At 52.2% G+C, this 20,782-nt stretch overlaps 3 protein-coding genes across 6 annotated transcripts; all 3 read left to right on the top strand.

Annotated features, from left to right (window-relative positions):
- The first annotated feature begins 924 nt into the window (after positions 1-924).
- Positions 925-8,287, top strand: GOLGA7 (golgin A7). Of its 2 annotated transcripts, none has more exons than XM_075043416.1 (5): positions 925-1,125; positions 2,561-2,713; positions 3,070-3,171; positions 4,354-4,417; positions 7,007-8,287. In XM_075043416.1, the coding sequence occupies exons 1-4, from the start codon at positions 1,015-1,017 to the stop codon at positions 4,399-4,401; spliced, it is 414 nt and encodes a 137-aa protein (XP_074899517.1). In that variant the 5' UTR covers positions 925-1,014; the 3' UTR covers positions 4,402-4,417; positions 7,007-8,287. The 2 variants fall into 2 exon arrangements, with proteins under 2 accessions (XP_074899517.1, XP_074899516.1); XM_075043415.1 differs by having other exon boundaries at positions 7,004-8,287.
- A 372-nt stretch (positions 8,288-8,659) lies between these two features.
- On the top strand, positions 8,660-20,307 carry GINS4 (GINS complex subunit 4). 3 transcript variants are annotated; one of them, XM_075043412.1, is made up of 8 exons: positions 8,660-8,825; positions 9,064-9,150; positions 9,452-9,565; positions 10,045-10,142; positions 10,398-10,486; positions 10,880-10,970; positions 11,082-11,188; positions 20,203-20,307. In XM_075043412.1, exons 1-7 carry the CDS (start codon positions 8,685-8,687, stop codon positions 11,176-11,178), a joined length of 717 nt encoding a protein of 238 aa, XP_074899513.1. In that variant the 5' UTR covers positions 8,660-8,684; the 3' UTR covers positions 11,179-11,188; positions 20,203-20,307. The 3 variants fall into 3 exon arrangements, with proteins under 3 accessions (XP_074899513.1, XP_074899515.1, XP_074899514.1); XM_075043414.1 differs by lacking the exon at positions 20,203-20,307 and adding an exon at positions 13,937-14,871; XM_075043413.1 differs by lacking the exon at positions 20,203-20,307 and adding an exon at positions 16,723-16,961 and having other exon boundaries at positions 8,661-8,825.
- LOC142038210 (protein phosphatase 1 regulatory subunit 3C-B-like) lies at positions 16,557-18,178 on the top strand. The gene is made up of 2 exons (XM_075043411.1): positions 16,557-16,603; positions 16,723-18,178. The coding sequence occupies exons 1-2, from the start codon at positions 16,590-16,592 to the stop codon at positions 17,630-17,632; spliced, it is 924 nt and encodes a 307-aa protein (XP_074899512.1). The 5' UTR covers positions 16,557-16,589; the 3' UTR covers positions 17,633-18,178.
- Positions 20,308-20,782: the final 475 nt, after the last annotated feature.

Raw genomic sequence — 20,782 nt, 5'->3', positions numbered from 1 at the left:
TGCTGACCAAGGGGCAGGTCATCACCCCAGAACAGTGTCTGGCCTGGAGGCCCAGGTTAACGTGCCAGCTCCCGCACAGCCCCTCAGCCTCCTCCCTGAGCTCCGGCCAAGAGCAGCCCAGCCGGGCCCGGTGCTGGCAGGGCCGGGGACAGCAGGGGCTCGGGGCGGCGGGGTGCAGGGGGCAGCAATGGGGCCGTTTCCCCAACCGGCTGCCCCCCCCCAGCCCCTTCTCACGACGACGGACCTCAAACCGGGGAGAAGAGAGAAGGCACAAAATTCTGGCTTGAGATTGTCCGCAATTTCCCCGGCTGCTCGCCTGGTTTTCCTAAGGTGTTCAGGTTTTCCTTAAACTGAATGACCTTCGACCTGGCTTACGCCTCGCAGAAGCAGGACTACCCGAGGTCAACGGTTAACGGGCCTGGAAACGAGATCAGGTCTTTAACAGCACAACCAGGGCAGAATCAAGCTGGCGTGAAGGCCGCTCCGTGCTAATTCCTCCAATTCCTACGAAAACATCGTGAAATTAACACCGGGGCCAGTAAAGGCCGAGGGAGCGGGTGTTCTCTCACAGGGCCCGGCGGGACGGGACGGGATGGGACGGTGCCATGTCTGCGTGCGGGGGGGGGGGGAGACCGAGGGGGGGGCCACGATGGTACCGTCTGTCTAAGGGGGTCGGGGCTGTACCACGCGGTGTGCACGTGGGGTAACCACGCCCGCGATGGGAGGGGGGGGGGGAAAGTCGCCACGCGGCCAATGGGACGCAGGAGGTGCGCGCACGTGCGCGGGCTCCGCCTTTCGGCCGCCTCGCGGAGCTGCGCCTGCGCACTGCCGCTCGCCGAGGGTGGGTGAGGCGGAGGCGCGTGCGCCAGACGGCACTTCCGCCCTTTCCTCAGCCCGGAGTCGTCCCGACGCTTTTGCGACAGCCGTAAGTGAGCGGCAGTGGCTGGCTGGAGCGGAGCGGAGCGGGCGGCGGCGGCCGCGAGTGGCGGCGGCAGCGGCGGCAGCGGCGGCGCGATGAGGCCGCAGCAGGCGCCCGTGTCGGGCAAGGTGTTCATTCAGCGCGACTACAGCGGCGGGACGCGGTGTCAGTTCCAGAGCAAGTTCCCGCCCGAGCTGGAGAACAGGGTAAGGTGGGGCGGGCCCGCTCCGAGCCCTCCGGGCAGCCCGGAGGCCGGTCCCCGCCGCCCGCCTCGCCTGGCCGCGGCCGCTGGCGCTCGCAGCTCGCCCTGTGCGCGGCGGGAACGGCGTCTTCGAGCCCGCTCGGCGGTGGGAAGGGCTGGACCCTGCGTACGCCCGCCGGGCCGTTGGGTGTAAGGGTGAGCGGACGGGGACCGGCTGGCGTTCAGGAGTGACCTGACGGAGTGGCGTGGCCGTAGGCCCGTTCCGCGTCTTCCTGGAGTACGTGGGAGGTCTCTTGCACAAACCTCCGCTCCTTTACCTCGGGCCGTCCTCTCGGGTGTGGGAGGGAGGTGGGTTTCTTCCCCCGCGTTGCTGTCCGGGGAACAGTTCTCCCTCCAGTGCACCCCAAGGGTGCTATGCTAAGGTCTCACAGCTGTCTTTAAGTTTAAGGCGGCTAGTGCTTTCTAATCCTCTCTTTCTGTTACAACCCTATACATAGTGTGAGACAGGCTTGATTTCAAAGTTTAAAGGCATATCCTGCTTTGGATATTGCTTATTTTTTGGCATAAAAGCATTGTTTGTTGTCCAGATGGCATTTTTGATCAATTGCGGTAAGCAAACACTTTTAATTTGCAGTGAAAAGCCACATGAAAAATAGTTCAAAACGTTTCTTTTCAGTGTTTATGAAATTGCTGGTGTTTTGTGCTTTCTTTAATCCTGAGAAGGGCAGCTGTCTTTTGTAGCAGTAAAATAGAATGTGTTCATTATGTCTGTGAGAATAAAGCGGGCGTTGTACAGTCATGCATTAATGCTGTCCTCTCTTGTGGAGTCCAGCCAGTTCTGCTGAGCCTGTTCAATAGCCTCACAAGTACTGTCTCAAGTACTTTCATTTTGTTTAATGCTGTCAGATGTAATATCTTCAACTGATAGCAAAACAAACACTCCCTGCTAAAGCCTTTTCTTTTTCTCACTGCACTTTTCTCTTTTTTGTTTTTTTTTGTTTTGTATTGTTTTGTTTAGATGTTGTTTGACCAGCACTGCAGCAGCAGCAAGGCATTACTGATATTAAGAGTTAGCTCTGTCAATCCACTCCCTAACTGCTCTTTTCAATCTAGCAGATCTCTCTGGGTGTGAATTAAGCTTCCCCCCACCCCTCTCCCCACCCCTCCCAGTTGAATTGCATTGTTGGTTTAGTTATGTTACTCTTAATTGGTTTGTGTTCACATTGTGTTGGAATTCAGACTTGGTCTAATCACTTGGCAGATATTTAATGAGGAACTACTGGTCTGTAACTCAAAGTGCCCTTCAGACTTTGGCTCTGAACACAGTGGCTGCAAAGTGTTGAAGTGCAAATAAGCAATAAGTGAAGGTAGATATCTGAAGATATCAGTGAGTTCTGAAATGTGCAGGGCATGACAGCTAAATTTGACTTCTCTTGCAGATTGATAGGCAGCAGTTTGAAGAGACTGTCCGAACACTGAATAACCTCTATGCAGAAGCTGAAAAACTTGGGGGCCAATCTTACCTTGAAGGGTGTCTCGCCTGTCTGACTGCCTATACCATCTTCTTGTGCATGGAAACACATTATGAAAAGGTGCACTTCTTTTGTTTACCTTGTTACTTGGAAGGCTGTATGTCTTACAGACTTCAGTCAAAGACTTATTTCTTGATAGGTTTTCTGTGGCTTGCACTGTTGTCATGCAAATTCCATATAGACTCTGAATCTTACTGCAGAGTGATTTCACATATACATCAGACAGACTTGTCTATATTAGTCAATTTGAGTAATGTAATGGTTGCTTGTACTTCAGAGGAATCACGGAAGTTCTGTCTCTGGTTGCATGCTAGGTTCTCCTAATGTTGCTATATCTGTGATATTGCTGGGGCTCTGACTCTAATGTTGGGAAACCTGATGAAGGAACTGTGGCTTCTGTGCTGTTCTGTTACCAGGTTCTAAAGAAAATTGCCAAGTTCATTCAGGAACAGAACGAGAAGATCTATGCTCCTCAGGGCCTCCTTCTGACAGACCCCATTGAAAGAGGACTAAGAGTTGTATCCTTCATGGTTTCTTACATTTGTCTCCTGGTTTGTCCACCTATGATGTGCTACCTGTTTATCTCTGTGTGGCACCCTCTGGTCATGCTTGATCTGTGATACAGCAGAATATGTGAAAAGTTTTGTTACTCTCCGTTGTGTACTGGTCTCTGGTCAGATTTTAGTACATTCAGATTTGTCGCATCGAAAGACAATGAAAATGCAGTATTGGAGTCCATCCTTTGAGACTTCCTTGAAAATGCAGTTTGCATAAAGAGAGTACTCCCAACGCTTAGATGCTTCCTCTGTTTCAGTGACCTCTAAAAATGCAGTTTGTCTGATTGGAAAAAAAGTGACCAGCTTGGTAAGATAGAATTTGATAACGTGAAAGCAAGAGATGGCTGTTGTTTAATTTGCAACCCTTAGCTCAGGTTCTGGTGAAGATTTCGTCATATGACATCACTGTAAGTTGATACCAGCCTAGCACTTGCTCTTGGTTCTAGCGTGGCTTATTTCAACCTTTCTTCTTCAACTCTTGAACCACACTGCAGGCATTTTATCTAATTATTATCTTAGTAGTTGTAAAGACTTTGTGTCGCCAATCTAGGTGTAGAATGAGTAACACATATAATTTTTTGAGAATATTGAAACCGGAGCAACCTGAAACACAGAATGCCAATTAAATGCATGCTAAGGCTGATTCCTTGCAGTTGGGTTATCTGTGTATTTGTCTAACTAGCTTATAGCTGTCACCTACATGACTTCATTGTTCTCCATATGTTTTCTGCATTTTTCTGTGCATACGCCTCCTCGGAAAAAAAACCACTCAACTTGAGTAAAAGCATTTTCAGTTTGGTTAGTGACTTAGTAGCTGAACTGTGGAAATGTTAACTTTTGTCTAGTGCATAACCTTTCCTGAAATTTAACAGAAGGTGGCAAGGCTCACAAACCCTCCATACACAGCATCTTGTGGTCTTGTTGTCAGAACAGTCCTGGGCTGGATAGACCACTGATCTGACCTGACGGGGCATCTCTTATGTGTACTGTTCCATTTGCTTTGTAGCTCTGAAACTGGCCTTGAAAGAGCAGGTATGAAGCAGAAGGATCAAACGTTCTAAGATCTTAACATTTTTCCACTTTTTTTTGTTATGTTTTCATAATCTCTTTATAGTATGTTTCCCTAACAGCTTTTCTGTGCAGATTGAAATTACCATTTATGAAGACAGAGGTATGACCAGTGGAAGATAAAACTGTGGAGTCTCAGGTACATGTTAATCTTATCCTAGATCAATCCCAACCTGTTTTTTATGCTCAGAGGGCTAGATTCTGTCATACCCAGACAGAATATTTATCCCACCACTGTATGTAATTAAAGGCTGTTCACATAAATCTTGTGTGGGCTAGCTTTTCTGAATAAGGAGAAATATCAATATTTGGCATTATGCTACTGAGTGTTAATACAGATCAGGTGATACCAGATTTACCTTTAGAGAGATTCAGGTCTTGATTGTGTAAATATACATAAACCTACTTGTGCTCTATTATGTCCAAAATTGTTCTCTATTTTGTAGATAAAAGAATCTTTTTTTTAATTCTTGTGAACTCTTTCTGTCATAAGGTTCCAAGCAGACAAACTTAAGACTAACCCTTAAATCTAGGCTTCAAAATAGGTCACTATTTAAATGCTTATTTTGGATTTCCAGTTTTCATACTAATAGCATGAGAGAAATATTCAAGAAAAATTGTTGATGGTGCTATACTAGCACCTGCTCTTCCTATACTGCTGTGAATGATACATCTTTTCCTTTCTAATGTTTTCTGTGGTACCTCAAACCAGGGTCTATTTTAAAAGCCTCTGTGTTTCGAGCACATGTGAGATCAAGGTCATAACAACAGCATGTTAAGGATCCCCTTGTATTTTGCCTAGAAGTCAATATTATTAGTCCCAGAATCCTAAACAAATCAAAGTTAATTGATTTTACCTTCTTGGTTCTAAGTATGTAGAAGATTCGCTTCTATATACTGTTGAATGGCAGCTTTTCTGTTCCAGAAGGGACTGAACAGTGAACTACTGTTGCCTGGGGTGACATTTTGGTTTCATGTGCCAGGTGGTGGGATTCTTCCAAACCTCTTCTGCTCAGAAACACTTGATAAGATATGACATAAATATAGAATATCTTATCTGCTGTCCTGAATCTTAGAATATGGTGTATTCTAAGAGTCAAACCTTACACAGCCTAAAGGGAAAATGCAAGTTACTATACTTGGTAGTATTACTAAATTCTTTCAGTGCTTTTTCTAACCTGCCTCTGCTACCTGTCTCTAGGATTTCTCTTTTGGTAGTCTGCTTATGATTGACCCATATTTACAGTGCATATAAACCAGATTAATCTACTACAAGCTGGAGCAAACCATGACAAGAAGTTCTGGTAAAGCAAACCAGTGAAGATTCTTGCTGATGCATACCTCTTTCTAAACAACTCTGGCTTGTAACTTGGCATCACTTGTAGATGCCAATTCTGTCTCAAAATATCATTCTTTATCTGGTTATTAGCACTTGGGAATCTGTTGTATTGCATGGTGCTTGTGTTCTGCTGTTGGAATAAGTTTGTGTTTTACCAACTGCATCTGCATATATTTGGCACAAGCCATTTGTCATGACTCATTTCACAGCAGTTCTTGCAGGATGTTTTCCTAGGTGATGTGGGTTTTGAGCAATTACATAAAAGCTAGTTCTGTCAGTGTTCAAACAACTGAAATTTCTAAAATGAAGAAAGACTTGTCTCATGAAGTTCTGGATAGTTTGATGAATTGCGAGTATTTGTGGTCAGTAAACATCTGTTTTGAAAGCAATATGAGTTACCCAAGTAAGCCTGATCTGGAACTGAAGCTTTTATCAGGTATTTGTCTCCTCCTAGTCATTTGGAGCCTGCAGACTGTCCTGGATGACCTGTTCATGAACACAGCCTACGTGGGCTCTACAAAACGTGGACTGTATTGTGGTAGAGGATATGACTCTGGCTAGGAATAGGTGGCATATCTTAGGACTTCTAATGGTCTCTGCAACATCTGTGTAAATTCAGAGGAACTCTAAGATCTGCTACTGTATTTGAGACCTTATCCTACCCAATAGTTTTAAGGGGAAAAATCTTTGCAGGACTCTGTCTCCAAGTGTATTCTAGCATACAAAAACCTTTTATTGCAGTTTTTCAGCTGGATGCTGTTCCAGCTCTCACTCTGCTATCTTTACTCATGATGCTTTCAGTTAACAGTGGCCAGCAACCTCTAGCTTTTTGGTAGCTTTAACTTGAAAAAGTTGCTGAAAACACACTTAGTTTTTGTGATACTGTGTGGCAGAGTCACAAAGTGAAAAGAGTGCTCAGGGTACTTGAAAGAGAGAGGCTAAAATAAAGGATCATGCTAATCGCATGCAGTATAGAACTGCAATATTACTATCCCTAGGTTTCCAAAGTACCTATTGAACTTTCCTGAATCTTTGCTTTTGAAAAGATCAAATTTAGACTGGCTCCTTTGTCTTAGGTACTCTGCAGATCCTGGGATGGTAGTCTAAGTCTAGGTTGTTGGCAATGTGTACAGAAAAGAGATTGGAAATCTTTATGCCTGTTACGCAGAAAGAAACAAAGAACTAAAGGTCTGTATTTCCTGTTAAACAAATGAAATCCAGAGTGTTGGTTTCTGTTCCTGCTACTCTCGCCACAGCACGTGGTAACCCTACCTTTCCTGCTACCTACCTCCCAAGATAACAAAATACAACTATGTAAAGGTTTGTGTAGGCTTTTGTTGGTCTTATCTAGTAATAGTTTCTAATGATATGAAATTTCTTTTCCAGCAGATAGCTCAACAGTGGACTTGCTGTATCCCCTACCTCCTACTTTAGAGCATCATTCCTTTCTCTGCTGCCAGATCCACAGTGCCATCTACTACAAGGACTAACTTCCTAAAACTGCTCCACATGGGGTGACCTGGCTGGTCAGCATCCATTTTGTGGCAAACTTTTAAGCAATGAGATCACTTTTTAGTTTTTTTTTTTCAAGAAAAAGCAGAAGTGGTAGAGCTACATACACTTCTGAAAGAAACGGGGCACTTAGCGCAACGGAAGTCTAGTTTTAGTCACGTAAGTGCAGTGCTGTTCCTCCCTAGTTCTTAAACCTTCTGTACATCAATCGGGCTTTGGAAAGCTGCAAGTCAGAGTGGGGAATTTTCCAGAAACAAGGCCTTCCCTCCAGTTCAGTATTGGAGTGAGGGGATACACAGTGCCTCTGCCTGGCAAGAAGTGACTCAAGGCAACGAGCGTTTTGTGTTTCCTGTGCTGATTCTCGTGGAAAACCAGAAGGCAAAGTGTTACTTGTTTTAATGTTTTGGTTGTTCCTAGAAGGGGGAGGAATAGCCAGACTTTAATACTGGTGTTTTTTCTACTGCTGTATCTGTGCTGTTACTGCATCTGTCAATGCTCACCAGAAGAGGGGGTCTATTCATTCATAAAACAGTAAGTACAATGAAATGGATGCTGAACCAATAAACATAACAATTCCTACCCTACTCTGATTAATATGTGAAGTGTAAAACTGTTTCTTTATGGATTTATTATATATAATTTATAGGAAAACATTGATTTGACAAACTGTTAGATGTTGTGTAAGATGGTTTCTTAATTCTCTCTGCTGGCACACCTATTGAAAAGTAGAACTGTGCATTATTTAGTATCCCCCATGCATCAACATTCCTCGGCAATACCTGCAAAAGTAAAGTTCCTACAAACCAAGCTGGCTTAATATTTTTCTCTTACATCCTTTTCCCTTATCAAAGCAAGGATGTCCTGGCTTAGGTTCTGAGTGTCATTGTCCAACTGTAGAAGGAATTCCAAGAATTTAGAAAAGGAGAAGACTTACGCAGAACAGATCGAGTGTTTTGGCTTTTGGTGGTACTGTAGGTGCTAATACTGGATCTGAAATTCCAGGCTTATTACTCAGCCACTGATTTTTTTTTTTGAGATTTGTTTAATATTTGAATTGTATAAAACTTGTTTTTTCTAAACTGTAACAGTGTTTGCCTTTCACATCTGTTGCAATATTGGCAGAAGTACTAATGGATTAGTAAATTTTTTCTTAAACTGTGTCTGTGTCATACTTGATAGCACTGCTTTGCATACAGTAGCACTAGCGGTGAGATTTTTTGACTCCTACGGTAGCAGGGTCTCGGTTGTGAACAAACAGAGCCAGCATCGCTTCAAGATCAGTTCCTAAGCCGCAACCGTTTTGTCCGCTGCTAACATAGCTTTGTTTTTTTAGCAGCTTTCCGCGGCTCCTGACCGCACGCAGCTGTGGTGCTTCCCTCCACCTCAGCGCCGCCGCCATTTTCTTGAGGTGGGTGGGGCGCCTGCGCAGTGGAGCTCACCGGTGCCGCGCCGGGCGCCTGCGCAGTGCGGGGAAGAAGCTGGGCGGCGCCGGGCGCCTGCGCAGTGGGGCTCGCCTGGGCAGGGAGATGCGCCTGCGCGGTGGGGCGGGTCGCGCATGCGCGGAGGGCCGCAGCTGTTGGCGGGAGGCTGTGGCGGGATGGCGGCGGCGAGCGGTGAGGGGACGGAGGGGGATTCGGATGGCGGCGGCGAGGAACTGGTGCTCACCCCGGCGCAGCTCATCCGCAGCCTGGAGCAGGTAGTGTGGGCTGGGGAGAGCGGCTGAGGGTCGGGCCCCTGGGCTCCCTGGGGAGGTATGGGGGCGGGGGGTGGGTGACTGAACGCTGGGCTCTGTGGGACAGATGTGGGGTGGTTGGGGGCCGGGTCCCTAGGCTCGCCGGAGGAGGTGGGGAGGGCTGAGTTTCTGGCCTCTCTGGGGACTGGGGAGTATAGGAGGTGCATTCCTCGCTTCTGCTTACAGTGGTGTCTTCTTTCAGGCCTGGCTGAATGAGAAGTTTGCTCCAGAGCTGCTGGAGAGCAAACCTGAGATCATCGAGTGTGTTGTGGAGCAGCTGGACCATATGGTAGGTTCTGCTGGGCTAAGGTGGTGGTAAAGGCAGGCCCTGGTTGCCTGGCCTGGCAGATACATGCATGGGTCTCTCTGGGATTGCCAGGATTATCTGCTCCTCTGTCCCTGAGATAAGGCTGTTCTGAGTACATTTTTTGAGCTTGTCTTGGAGGGGGGACTGGGACATACAAGGAAATAGCGTGCTTGGTGTCGCCAAAAGCAGCCGCAGTCTGTTTTTCTGGGCCCTATGTACAAAACCTGTCTTCCTCTCTGTTTGACATTTCAATCATTTAATTTCTCATTGCCTTTCCTTGCAGGAGGCAAACCTGAAACGGGCAAAGAGAGGAGACTTGAAGGTCAGCATTCATCGCATGGAGATTGAAAGGATCCGTTACGTGCTCAGCAGCTACTTGCGGTGTAGGCTTGTAAAGGTAATACTTGCTTCTGCTACCCAGGGGGTGAAAAAGGGTGGCTTCAGGGGTGATTTTTACCCATAGAAGGCCTCCTGCTTCAGCAAGGCACTTAGTTAAAGCCCGTGCTCTGTGTCCTCTGAAGTCCAACCCAAGGAATTCATTCCTTGGACACACTTTTGTGTTGTTTTGAAGGAGGATCACAGTATTGCTATGAGTGTTTTCTTACCTCATCTAAGCCCGGGATGGCACAATTGAATGCTTGCATGTTCTGCCTGGGTCCTGCCATGTACACATATGGTTGTGCAGCTTGGAGACCCCAGCTGGCCATATTGCTGTTAATTCAGGAGCAGGTATTTGGGCAGGCCTGCGGCTGCTGCATACATCCATACAGCAGTAGACTGCTGCTTGCAGGGGTAGCCTCTGGGGAGTGGGGGTAGCAGGCACTGAAATACTGGGAAAAGTCTGTTTCAGTCTTTAGCATTGTGTTCCAATATCAGATAGAGAAGTTTTTCCCCCATGTCCTGGAGAAGGAGAAGTCTCGAGCCGAAGGGGACCCTTCCATTCTGTCACCAGAGGAGTTTGCTTTTGCTAAAGAGTAAGTATGTTTTGGATGCATCTCCCTCCCTTTTTATAGGTTATAGAACTCGGGTTTTACCAGGAGGTTTCCTTATGGACAAGAAAAGAGCTGAAATAAAATAACTCTGAGGCAGTTACCAGGGCAAGCCATTGGGCTTGTCTCTGGCCATGCCTGTGGAACCAGGAGGTGTCACTTGCTGGTGTTTTGAGTCAGTACTCTCCCCACAAATTTGTATTTGATTAAACCAGTAAATGCTCCAATGGTTTGTTTCAGGTACATGGCAAACACAGAGACTTATCTGAGAAACGTGGCCCTAAAACACATGCCGCCCAACCTGCAGAAAGTGTCTCTCCTAAAATCAGGTGAGTACATCCAGACTCCACGGCAATCTGAAAATTGCAGCAGGAGGGATGTGGGGAAAGCTCTGAGGAGCATGAAATGTTATGGGCTAGTCCTCCAGCTGGTGCTCAGTAGAAGCAAAGATGACGTGATAACAGTGTCATAACGCTGCTCTGCTGTGTGGTGTGTGCCTTGATGCTGCTGTCTCTTGGTGCTGCTGTCAGAGGATCGTGCTCGCCCCTGCCATCGAGTCTTGTCTTACATTGAGGCAGCACACGCTACATCTGATCATAAGTGTCTAGCGTTCACTTTACTGGCCATGAGTTTGCTGTCCCTCCCACCCCTCTGTTAGCTTGGTGTCCTGCAGAGGAACATAAGCAAGAGCTAAGCTTGTGCTCCGAATCTGTTGTTTGCAGTTCCGAAGCCCAACCTGGACTCCTTTGTGTTCCTGAGGGTGTTGGAGCGGCAGGAGAACATCCTGGTCGAGCCAGAGACGGATGAGCAGAGGTAGGCGGGCGCTTCCCCGTGTGGTGCACAAAAATAAGCTCGTTCCACAAAAGCGTCGCGGGTTACAGCAAAGCAGGGGAGGCCGTTTAACTTGACATCCATCTCTGGCAGAGAGTACACCATCGACCTGGAGGAGGACTCGCAGCATCTGATCCGGTACAAGACCATTGCCCCGCTGGTGGCCTCAGGAGCGGTGCAGCTCATCTGAGGGGCGAGCGGTAAGTGCCGGGCCGGGACGGCCGTGATGCCGGGGGGCAGCGGCTGCTGCTCCAGCTGCTGCGGACCCACCCGCCCTCGGCCCTCCCGTGGCCGGCAGGTGGCGCCGGGGCGGAGTGGGCCGTGGGAGGGGGGGTGTGCGGGCCGTGGGGGGGGCCGGGCCATGTCCCTTTCGGCTGTGGCGTGCCTGGGCAGGGCAGCAGCGTCGGAAGGGGTACCCTTGAAAGCACGCAAATAAACCAGCAGGACGTCTTTCCCTCTGCTGATGCCGAGGGGCTCGTTGCCCCCACAGCTCATCAAACTCCTAATTGGTTATGACATGCCTGGAATATGGCCAGACTCCTTTCTCTGGTGCTCCTGAGCGAGGGCAGTCTGTGTCACAGAGCGCATTTATTCTCTATCTAAGGCGAATACAGTCTTTGCAAATAGTAGGGTGCTCTCTTTTAAACCTGCAGCTGTGTGTTCATTCCTGTTCCAGTTTGGCACTATTCTTTAAATTAGGCTGTTGGGTGGAAACTGACTGACCAAATGGTGTGGCAACCAGCTATGTGAACTCCACCTTCCCCTGTCAGCTTTGATCTCATCACAGGGTCTGTGCAACCCTGGATGTTACGCAAGTGACCTGTTGCTCTGAGGTGAAGCAGGGGGATACTTCTGCACCATATTTGGCATATGGTCCATTGATTAAAAAACCACCACACATAAAGATATTTGATGGCAGAGCAAATCTTAGTTCTTACAGAAAGAACAGGAGGGGTTTGGAACACATTAAGGATGGAAACTGCAGTTCAGAGCAAAGGAAACGTCATGAGCGAGCAGGGGAGAGCCATAGGGTCCTGTGTGTGGTGCTTAGCACCAGCTTCTTACCTGCAGTGGGAAGGGAGGGTGAAGAGTTTACGAAGTTTGTTCCCTTTGTCTTTCTGACTATCAGCTGGGAGACGGCCATGAGCTTAGGAATTCAGGGTTTCTGCTAGCCTGGAGTTTCTCACTTGAAGCATTGTTATGCAGACCAAACAGCAAGTCTGCCCTTCCTTGGAAAGGCCCTGCCTTTGGGGAAGGCAGGCTGCACAAGCTTTGTTCTGCCTATGCAGCCTGTGTCCCGGTGTGGATACAGTTGTGTCAGTACAGCTCTTTCTAATATGGCCAGAGAGGAGCTATGCTGCTTCTTCCTGGCATTTTGGCAATAATAGCCCTATCCTTGTAAAATACCCACCCTTGCCATTACAGGTGTCTGAGGTTTGCCTGCAGAGTAGGCCTGGATTTGGAATTGCTGCCTGGACCTTGTGCTGATAATGGCATTTCTTGCCCTGGGCCAAGGAGTGAGTGCTTCCAGGAGCCATGGGCAGCTGTGTTTTCTCTGATCAGATTGTGAATGCTGCAATCACGATCAAAGCTTTGGAAATGTCAGACAGCATTGCAGGTTTGTCACAAACCTCCTCTTAACCAGAGCAACTGGTTCATGCTCAGGGTGTTTGTGCCACAGCCATGGGGTCTTTATACTGCCCATGTAAAATTTGTGTTTCAACCTGCAGTTCCGCTACATGCGCAGACTTTGCGTAAAGCCAACACCAGAGCAGGTCCTGCACAGAGGGTTTAAGTGCTGCTATTTCATCTCTTGGAATTCTGCATGTAGATCAAGTCCAGTGAGGGGGGTGAGAGGCCTTGCTGCTTTTCCAGCCTTTTCCAACCTGCTTCTTTGGACTGGCTGACTTCAGGGACATTGCACCACTATTACAGCTAATCCTCAAGCTCAAGGCTGCGTTCAAATAGTTTCCTTTGTGCTGGTCACGCAAAGGAAAAGCTCCTCTGGCCCTGGTGACCTGTGCATGCCTCTTCTAGTTGGTGGAGAAGCCAGGGTGTCCCGTGCTACCTCAGCTCAGTGCCTGTCGGGTGCGTGGGCAGACAGTGGCTCGTGGGCAGACAGTGGCTCGTGTTCCTTCAGGGCAGGGTCTTCCCTGCACGGCGGTCTGTGTGAGGAGCAGCCCGGTGCTCCCCTGACACTCCCCTTCCTCTGCCAGGCAGAGGGTCACACAGTGCATCTTGTAGTGTGAGTGGCTTTGCATGTGTGGTTTATAGTGTTCGTAATGAATCCGTTTAGATAAAGAAGATTCTTTTAAGTATAGATGTTAAGAGGAGGCTGAGTTTAATCCTTTGGAATCAGTAGCACATACCTCTGCACAGCCCCCCAGGAAGGGCTGTGGATTGTGCCCTGCCTTTATCTACAGCCCAGGCTGCTTCACAGAGGTGACTGAAGCTCCCAGCCAAAGTCATCGTTAATCCGCTGCTGCAGAAACGTGCTATAGAAGGGCTGCTTGGAGAATGTCTAGGTGGCACGTCTGGAAGACTTTCTCCTTGGCCCTATTAAGTTTGACTGAAGAATTGTCCAGACAGCTATTACTTGCCTTACTGCTGCATCTCACGTGGCTGCAGCAATGTGGGCATAAGGGGCACCTGTCCTCTTCCAACGGCTGAATCTTAACTGGATCTGATTGTTTGCAGACTGCCTTCAGTACAGCTCCTCTCTGGAGTCTGACAGCCGGCAAAAGGCAACGTTCATCACAGGCTGTGCAGGATTTTTGAAGAGGGCTAGTAGGCTGAAATCAGTCAGGCTCATAGTGAGATTCAGTTTTGGCATACCTGAAAATGCTGCTCGCTGCTTTTTGTGTCCTTCCATGACTAAATACCGGGACACTTTTGGGACTGGGTGCAGCCTTACTGCTAACACTGTGCCTCTGTTCTGTCTCTGTTAGGAGAAGGGAAAGTGTCTGCAACTTTGTCAAGGAAGTGATGCCTTTGGCTTGTACTTATAGATGGAGAAGACCCAGCAGTCCATCCACCTTAATCTGTGCCTCTGGAAGAGAATGTGCAGAGTGGGAACAGTTTATCCAGCTTCCATGGGGTCTGCTGTAAAGCTTGGGTTCAAATACATCCCCTGTTCTCTGCTCCCTCCAAGGTGGAGATAGCTTGGGTTTACTGAGTGATTAGCTCTAAATGCAAAGTAGGTGGATGGTGAAAGAGGTCGCAAGGAGGGCACTGATGGTGAGCTGTGATTTCCCAGCCTGAGCCGGATCTGCTCTCCTGAGTGCAGGAGAAAGGTGGGGCAAGTGGTTTCATTGCTAGGAAGACTTTCATGTCTGTGTCAGTTGCCCAAGTCACTGAAGTGGGGGCGAAACGCACTGTCAGCACGAGAGGATGTGATGAAAGAATGGTTCTCTGAAAGTAACTGCTGAAAATGGACTCATCGCTGGCATTGTATGTGCTGGAGAGCATCTGTCCTTGTAAGCATACGTCTAGTATGCCACCCATCACAACAGTGCACAGGGGGACTGTCTTCCATTAGACCCCAGTCATGTGTGAAATGTGGAAAACCCGTTGAGGGATTTTTCTGCAGGCTTTCTCTTCCACTGCCCTGGTTAACCCTGGCTGCAGGCTGCTGTGCTTCTAGGTGACAGTAGCTTTCCCAGAATTGAGAAATATCTGTGTTAGAGCTGGTATCAAGGGAGTTGTTCCTCTGAAAGTCCTGTCTAGGAAAAGTAATCCAAAGGTGGTTCTATTTCTTTTCTCCTGGGTATCTACAGGAAAGTGATCTCAAATAAATTACATGTAATCCAGTGAGGATGATGATTCCTTAGTAGCAACAACTACCTATACAAACTTTCCTACATGGTGGGGAAACAACTGGAAGTTCTGTGGGGAAAAGTTTCAAGTATTCAAAGGTTCAAAAGCAGACAACTTGCGAGACCTTGAGCAAGAGCCCTTAGTTCAAAACGGGGCTGGGGGGGGGGGGGGGGGGGCAGTTTGCTGTCATGACCTCAGGAGATGTCGCTTGGGTTTGTAACTTGGGCAGCTGCAGCCACAGTTAAACCTTGCAGGGTAGCTGATCCTCCAGCTGACCTCTGCAGAAGGATGTGGTGCTGCCTGTCTCGGAGGCTGGCCTCAGAAACGGGGAGCGCTGCTTCCAGCTCGGGCCTGAGTGTGGTCCCCAGCCAGGACTTCGGCCACAGCGTGCCGACTGCATGCTGACAGTGGGACATCTGGTCTAGATCCAGCAGACGGATCTGCTCCGATGCTGCGGGTACCCAGCCGCACTGGCCACCAGCAGACACCTCCAGCTCCTGTAGGCCCAGCCAGGCAAGTGCGTCTGGCCCCTGGTCACCCACAAAGTTCTCTGTCCTGCTCCTCCCCAGGCAGGAGTGTCTGGCCAGCAGAGACACGAGTGCCACACATCCTTCTAGGGGACGGTGTTGCTTTGACTCTCTTGCTTCTTTTTCTGCTGTTTTTGCTGACTGAGGCCGGGGCTGAACTGCAGGTTTTTGCCAGCCAAGCACTGGGTTCAAGCTCACTTCTCTGAGCCATCCTGTGTCTTGCATTGTGCTGGAGATGTTCAGACACAGGGGCGAGGGAAAGCTGTGTATAAATACTTGATAGGTACGTTGTGTCATGAGCTGATGAAAATCTGTACTGTCAGCAGGAGCAATCAGGGCTGCTTAACATAAATGGCTAGACAGCTCTGAAGAGATTAGGAGGTAGTACAGGGCAGGGGTGATCTGATTTAGGTGACGGTCTTTTCTGTCAAGGAGTCACATGTGAGCTGAACAGAAGGTGATGTTGAATATAGGTGTCAGGGACACCACAGTGTCTCTTGCCCGCTCAGGTGCGAGTGAATCTCTTAGGGCAAGGAACTGGGGTCAGAAACTTACGAGTTAGATTCACTTTTGGTAGAGGATGAGCCTGGAGTCTGGGATTTTCTTTGTGCTTAGGCACCTTGGAAGTAGCTGGGTTTGGACCTGAAAAGGGACGTATAAAAAGAGTTCAAGCCTCCCACCACTAAAGACAATGTGAGAGGAACATGCTCCTCTTCTTCCTGTAGCTCCTGCCGGGCATTGACGGTTCAGTAAACGCCGGTCTTGTAAAAAGCACTCGCCTTTTTCTGGCATTCGGAGCTTTTTCTGTGCTGCTCCTCCCGTCAGCCCACTTCACAGCTGAGCTCCGTAGCAGGGAGCTGAGCTCCCGAGGAGAAGGCCACAGCCAGGAGCGTCGCCCAGCAGAGAGAAGGATGGTCGCCGGTACCCGGGTCGCGGGGCCGGCTCGGGCTCTGGGCTCGTTAATCGGCCTCGCCCGAGAGGGCTCCTTTGCGGCATAGCGTGGGGGGCAGAGCCCGGCCCCGGTGGTCGCAACCGGGCCGGCGGGTGGTCGCGCTCGGCGGGGCCGGGGGAGACCCGGGGGCGCGTTCTCAGCCCGGCGGGGCGGGGCAGCCCCGAGCCCCTATTGGCCGCTCGGGGGCGTGTCTCCGGCGCTGATTGGCTGTCGCCGCGGCCGCGGGGTGTCCCGGCCGCCGGCGCTCCCACGGCTCCATTGACCGAGCGGAGCCGCCGGCAGCGGGACCGGAGCGGGCGGGACGCGATGAGCTGCGGCGAGTGAGAGCGGGGCGGGGGCGGGCGGAGGGAGGGAGGGGGCGTGGGAGGGGGGGGCACTCGCCGTGGCTGGAGGTCCGGCAGCCGGGGGCAACGCCGCCTGACCCCCTCTTTGCTTCTAGGCTCTTCCAGGTGTATAGCACGAGGGCCATCGCCCCCCCGGCCATGCCTGTGGACCTGGCCATGCGGCTCTGCCTGAGCCACTCGCCCCCCATCCGAAAGCTGCTGAACTCCTATGAGGAGCTGCGGGGCAACCGGGGCCGCAAACCCCTCCGATCCTGTCTCAATCAGAAGCCGAGCGCAGAACCCGAGCCTGAGCGGCGAGATAACACCAAGAGCTCCAAGGGCCAGAAGAAGAAGAGAGTCGTGTTTGCCGACACAAAGGGGCTTTCGCTGACGGCCGTCCGCTTCTTCTCAAAGATTGAGGAGGACCTCTGTGACTTGCAGCATGCCCTGTCTGACCTTGCCTGCTTCCGACCTAGGCTGTGGGACTCACGCCCAGAAGCGTGCAGGTATGTGCTGGACTTCCCACAGCCCTCTGCGGACTACGTGACTTTCCGCAGCCGCCTACACAGCAACCTTGTCTGCCTGGAGAACTGCCTGATCCAGGACCGTGCCCTGTCAGGAACAGTGAAGGTCAGAAACATTGAGTATGAGAAGAAAGTGATGGTCCGCATCAGCTTCGATGGCTGGAAGAGCTTCCGGGACATCTCCTGCCAGTACATGCATAGCACGTACGGCTCGGCCGACACAGACATCTTCTCTTTTGAGCTTGCCCTGCCCAAGCCATCCGTCTCCCGCAGGCCCACAGAGTTCTGCATCTCCTTCCAGTGCGGACAGAAGACCCACTGGGACAACAACCATGGGAGAAACTACAAGATTTGCCACGTGGGCATGATCCGCCCTCCCTCCCATGCTGTGAAGGGTGCCACTGGGGCCTGGGAGCATCTTGGTACCTCTCGGGCTGCCGCCCTGGTCCTTTCTCACCTGCAGACCTGGCGGCGCTCAGAGACCCAGGCTCCTTATTGGTAGGAAGGCAGTGTGCGGAGAGGTGTAGGTCCCATGTCCCGACTATGGTACAAGGGTCTTTGGGGAGGGGTCAGCCGCAGAAGATGCTGCTCAGGGTTTCATTAGCTCCTCCGTGTGTCTGGCCTGCTGCTGTACAAGCAGCTGCCGCTCTCCACGGAAGCTTCTTCACTGCTGGCTCCTGCCATACAGGCTGGAAGCCTCTGCTTGGCGTAACTCCTGCCCGTAGGTTCTCGAGGCAACGCTATTGGGAGAGTAGGGGAGTGATGAAGGGACGGCTGCGGCCCACGGCCATGTCCGTCGGCCGCTTCGGGTGGGAGCCAGCCCCGTGAGCCGCGGGGGTCCCGGTGCCGCCCAAGTGCCTTCGGTGGGGTCTCGGCAGAGCTGCCGCTCCCGGGCTGCGGCAGCAGCCGCCAGCGGGGCCTGCTGCCCTGGGGGCGGTCCCGAGGAGGGCTCGCCGCGGGGGTGACCGAGCGCGCAGGCCACCGGGCGGGGCCGCCTCCGGTCGTTGTTGCTGTAACGGGGAGTTAATAAAGTGACGGCGCTTCGCGAGTCCTGGCTCTGCCGCCGCTGCCGGGGCGGGGGTGGGGGTGGGCGGGGCGGGGGAGGGGGTGGGGCCGGGCGCCCTCTGCCGGCGGTGCGCTCCTGCGGGCGCGGCCCCGCGGGCGGCGCGCTGGCGTCAGCGCACGCAGCGCGGGGCGGAGGCGCGCACGGCACGTGGCGGGGGCGGAGCCGGGGCCCGGCGGCAGTGGCGGCAGGTGAGTGCGTGACCGGCCCGGTTCGGGGCTCGGCTCGGCCCGGTCCGGCGTGTCCCGTTTCCCCGCCTGGTCCTCGGGCCCTTGTCCGCTTCCCTCTCCCGGTGCGCCCGGCGGGGGGTCGGGGCGGCTGGGCAGGGCCCGGCCCCGGCCGCGGACCGTTAACCGGGGAGCGCGGCCTCCCCGCCGTGGTGCGGGCCGCGCCGCAGCGCCGCCCCGTGCCGGGTGTGATCCGGACCGGTCCCCCGCTGCTCGGCCCGGGGCGGAGGAGCGGAGCCGGCCCTCCGGCGGGAGGATCCCCCCCACCCCCCACCCCCGCCGCTGCCTTGGCGAGCCCCCGCCGAGGACCGAAGGTCGCCGGGCCGAGCCCCGGGCCTTGCCGCGATTCGCTGCGGTCGTGGGCCGTGTCCCGCCGCACAAAGCTGGGAACGACGCTCGCCGCCGCTGCCGCCCCCGGCCTCTCCGCAGCCGTCCCCGCCCCGGGTGCGCTGCGGGGCGAAGCTGCGGTTTGGGGCGGGGAAGGCTTCGCCCGCGGCCCAAGAGGCAGCCGGCGGGGGATGCGATCGCTGTGCCCGCCGGGGCCGCGGCTTCGGTTTCTTCGGCCCTGGGGCGTCGGCAGCATCGTCCTGGCGTGAGCCCCGGAGGTTGTAGCCAGCAGGCAGGGCTGCCGACGCTTGCCCGGCGGTCATCGCACGTGGGTGCCGGCCACGCGTGTGCTGCCCGGCGCGTGGCCTGCCCTGACGGGCCACAGCCGGGTGACACGGTGAAGGAATGCAATAACTGAGCCCCTCTTAGGGCAGGGGCTGCCAGCTCAGGTGGCCGGTCAGACCAGTTTGCCGGCACGAGACCTGGTTCTGGCGGGTGACGGCTCTGGCATAATGGGCAGTTACACACGTGGCTGTAGAGCTGCCTCTCCCAGGACGTGGTTTAGGCAGGCATGCGTCTTCCTTTGAAGCGCTAAAAATGTTCTCGGCGTTACAGGTGTAGCAGTGCTAAGCCAGCAGCTGGAACACGCTGTACAGGGGACCAACAGGATCTTCCCAGACCCTTTTCTCTGCTCCTGTGTGCTTGTTGGGTACCTGTTAAATCCCACTCCGTAGCCAGCTGAAGGCGGTATCCCGAGGGAAGTCTCCCCCGAGCAGACTAGTCTCTTTTTACTAGCCTCAGCTGGCCTTGCGCATACCTGTGCTGCGGAGGGCATCCTCCCCCGGAAGGGCTGTAATGCCGGGTGTTTGACCTTTGACTGGTCCCCGTGCCCCAACAAGTTCCACTTTGGCTAATCATCAGCAGTAATTCACCCCTTGGGCTGACTTCCTGTCCTGAACTGTTTGTAAAGCTGCTCTGTGCGACAGGGAGGCGAGATGTCTGTATAGTAGTAGAGGAAGTGATGCCTTCCCAGGAATCTGGGTACCTGGCTAGCTCAGTGCTCTCAGATGCCTCTGAAATGAGAGAGGTGATAAGATCTTCGTCATGAGGAAGGGTTTTCTGTCACTCGATTGGCTCCTTTCTGGTACTTGGGACCTGATTGCAGTGTCCTGTGCTTAGGCGTGGTTCTGGATGAGTCTGCTCAATCTGAGGTGTGGATGGTATGAAAATACAGGACAAGTGGCAGCAGGGGGTGATTCCCAAGTCTGTGACAGTGCCAGGCAGTAGCTGGAGTGCCAGTCCAAGTCTGCTGTGTCTCAGGAGCTGCTCTGAGTGATGTGACCTCAGCCTTCCAGGTTTCAGAGCCCACTGTCCCTGGCCTCCTGCCACCCTCTGAGTTGACGTCTCTCCGAGCTGCCTGACTTCCCTGACTTCGGTTTCTCTTTCCTCCACTAGTGCTGGTGGCATGTGAGCGCCTCGTCTGCCAAGAAGCCAACTCGCTGTTTGAAGAGCTTTCCAGGGACACAGGCTTCATTCGTGTCTGTAACGACCCTTCAGCGTGGATGGATGCCAGGGGCCTCCGGAATTAAACTTGTTCCAGGCGTCATGCAAAGATCTGTGCTAGTGCCTGTGTCCTCACGGAAGGAACAATAATAGCTCCACATACGGTAGGCTCCGGCAAGTGCCAACTCCCTCGATCTCCTCCAATGCAGGCTCAGGGATGGACTCCACCTTGTCCCTGTGAAGAGACTCTGCATGCTCTCAGCAGCCAGAAGGGGATTCTGCTCCCAGCTTCTTCACAAGCTGCCCCACAGCAGGACTTGCTTAGCGGCGCCTTGGGAGGATATCCGTTCACGCAGTTGTGTCACTGCAGTGCCCACTCCACGCCCATGGAGGAACCTGTGTGCGTGTTCCATCTTCTTTGAGCTCCTCAGCCCGCGCTGTCTGAATTCACCTGGGCTCCTGGCAGACTGTTTGCTTGCTTTCCCAACTGCTCTCCCTGATCCTGTTGCGTTCCCTCTCTCGCAGAGCCCAA

The sequence above is a fragment of the Buteo buteo genome, chromosome 12 (genome assembly GCF_964188355.1).
Source record: "Buteo buteo chromosome 12, bButBut1.hap1.1, whole genome shotgun sequence".
In the NCBI taxonomy this organism is placed as follows: Eukaryota; Metazoa; Chordata; class Aves; order Accipitriformes; family Accipitridae; genus Buteo; species Buteo buteo.
Note: the sequence above shows the minus strand (reverse complement) of the source record. Positions and strands in the feature narration are given on the sequence as shown.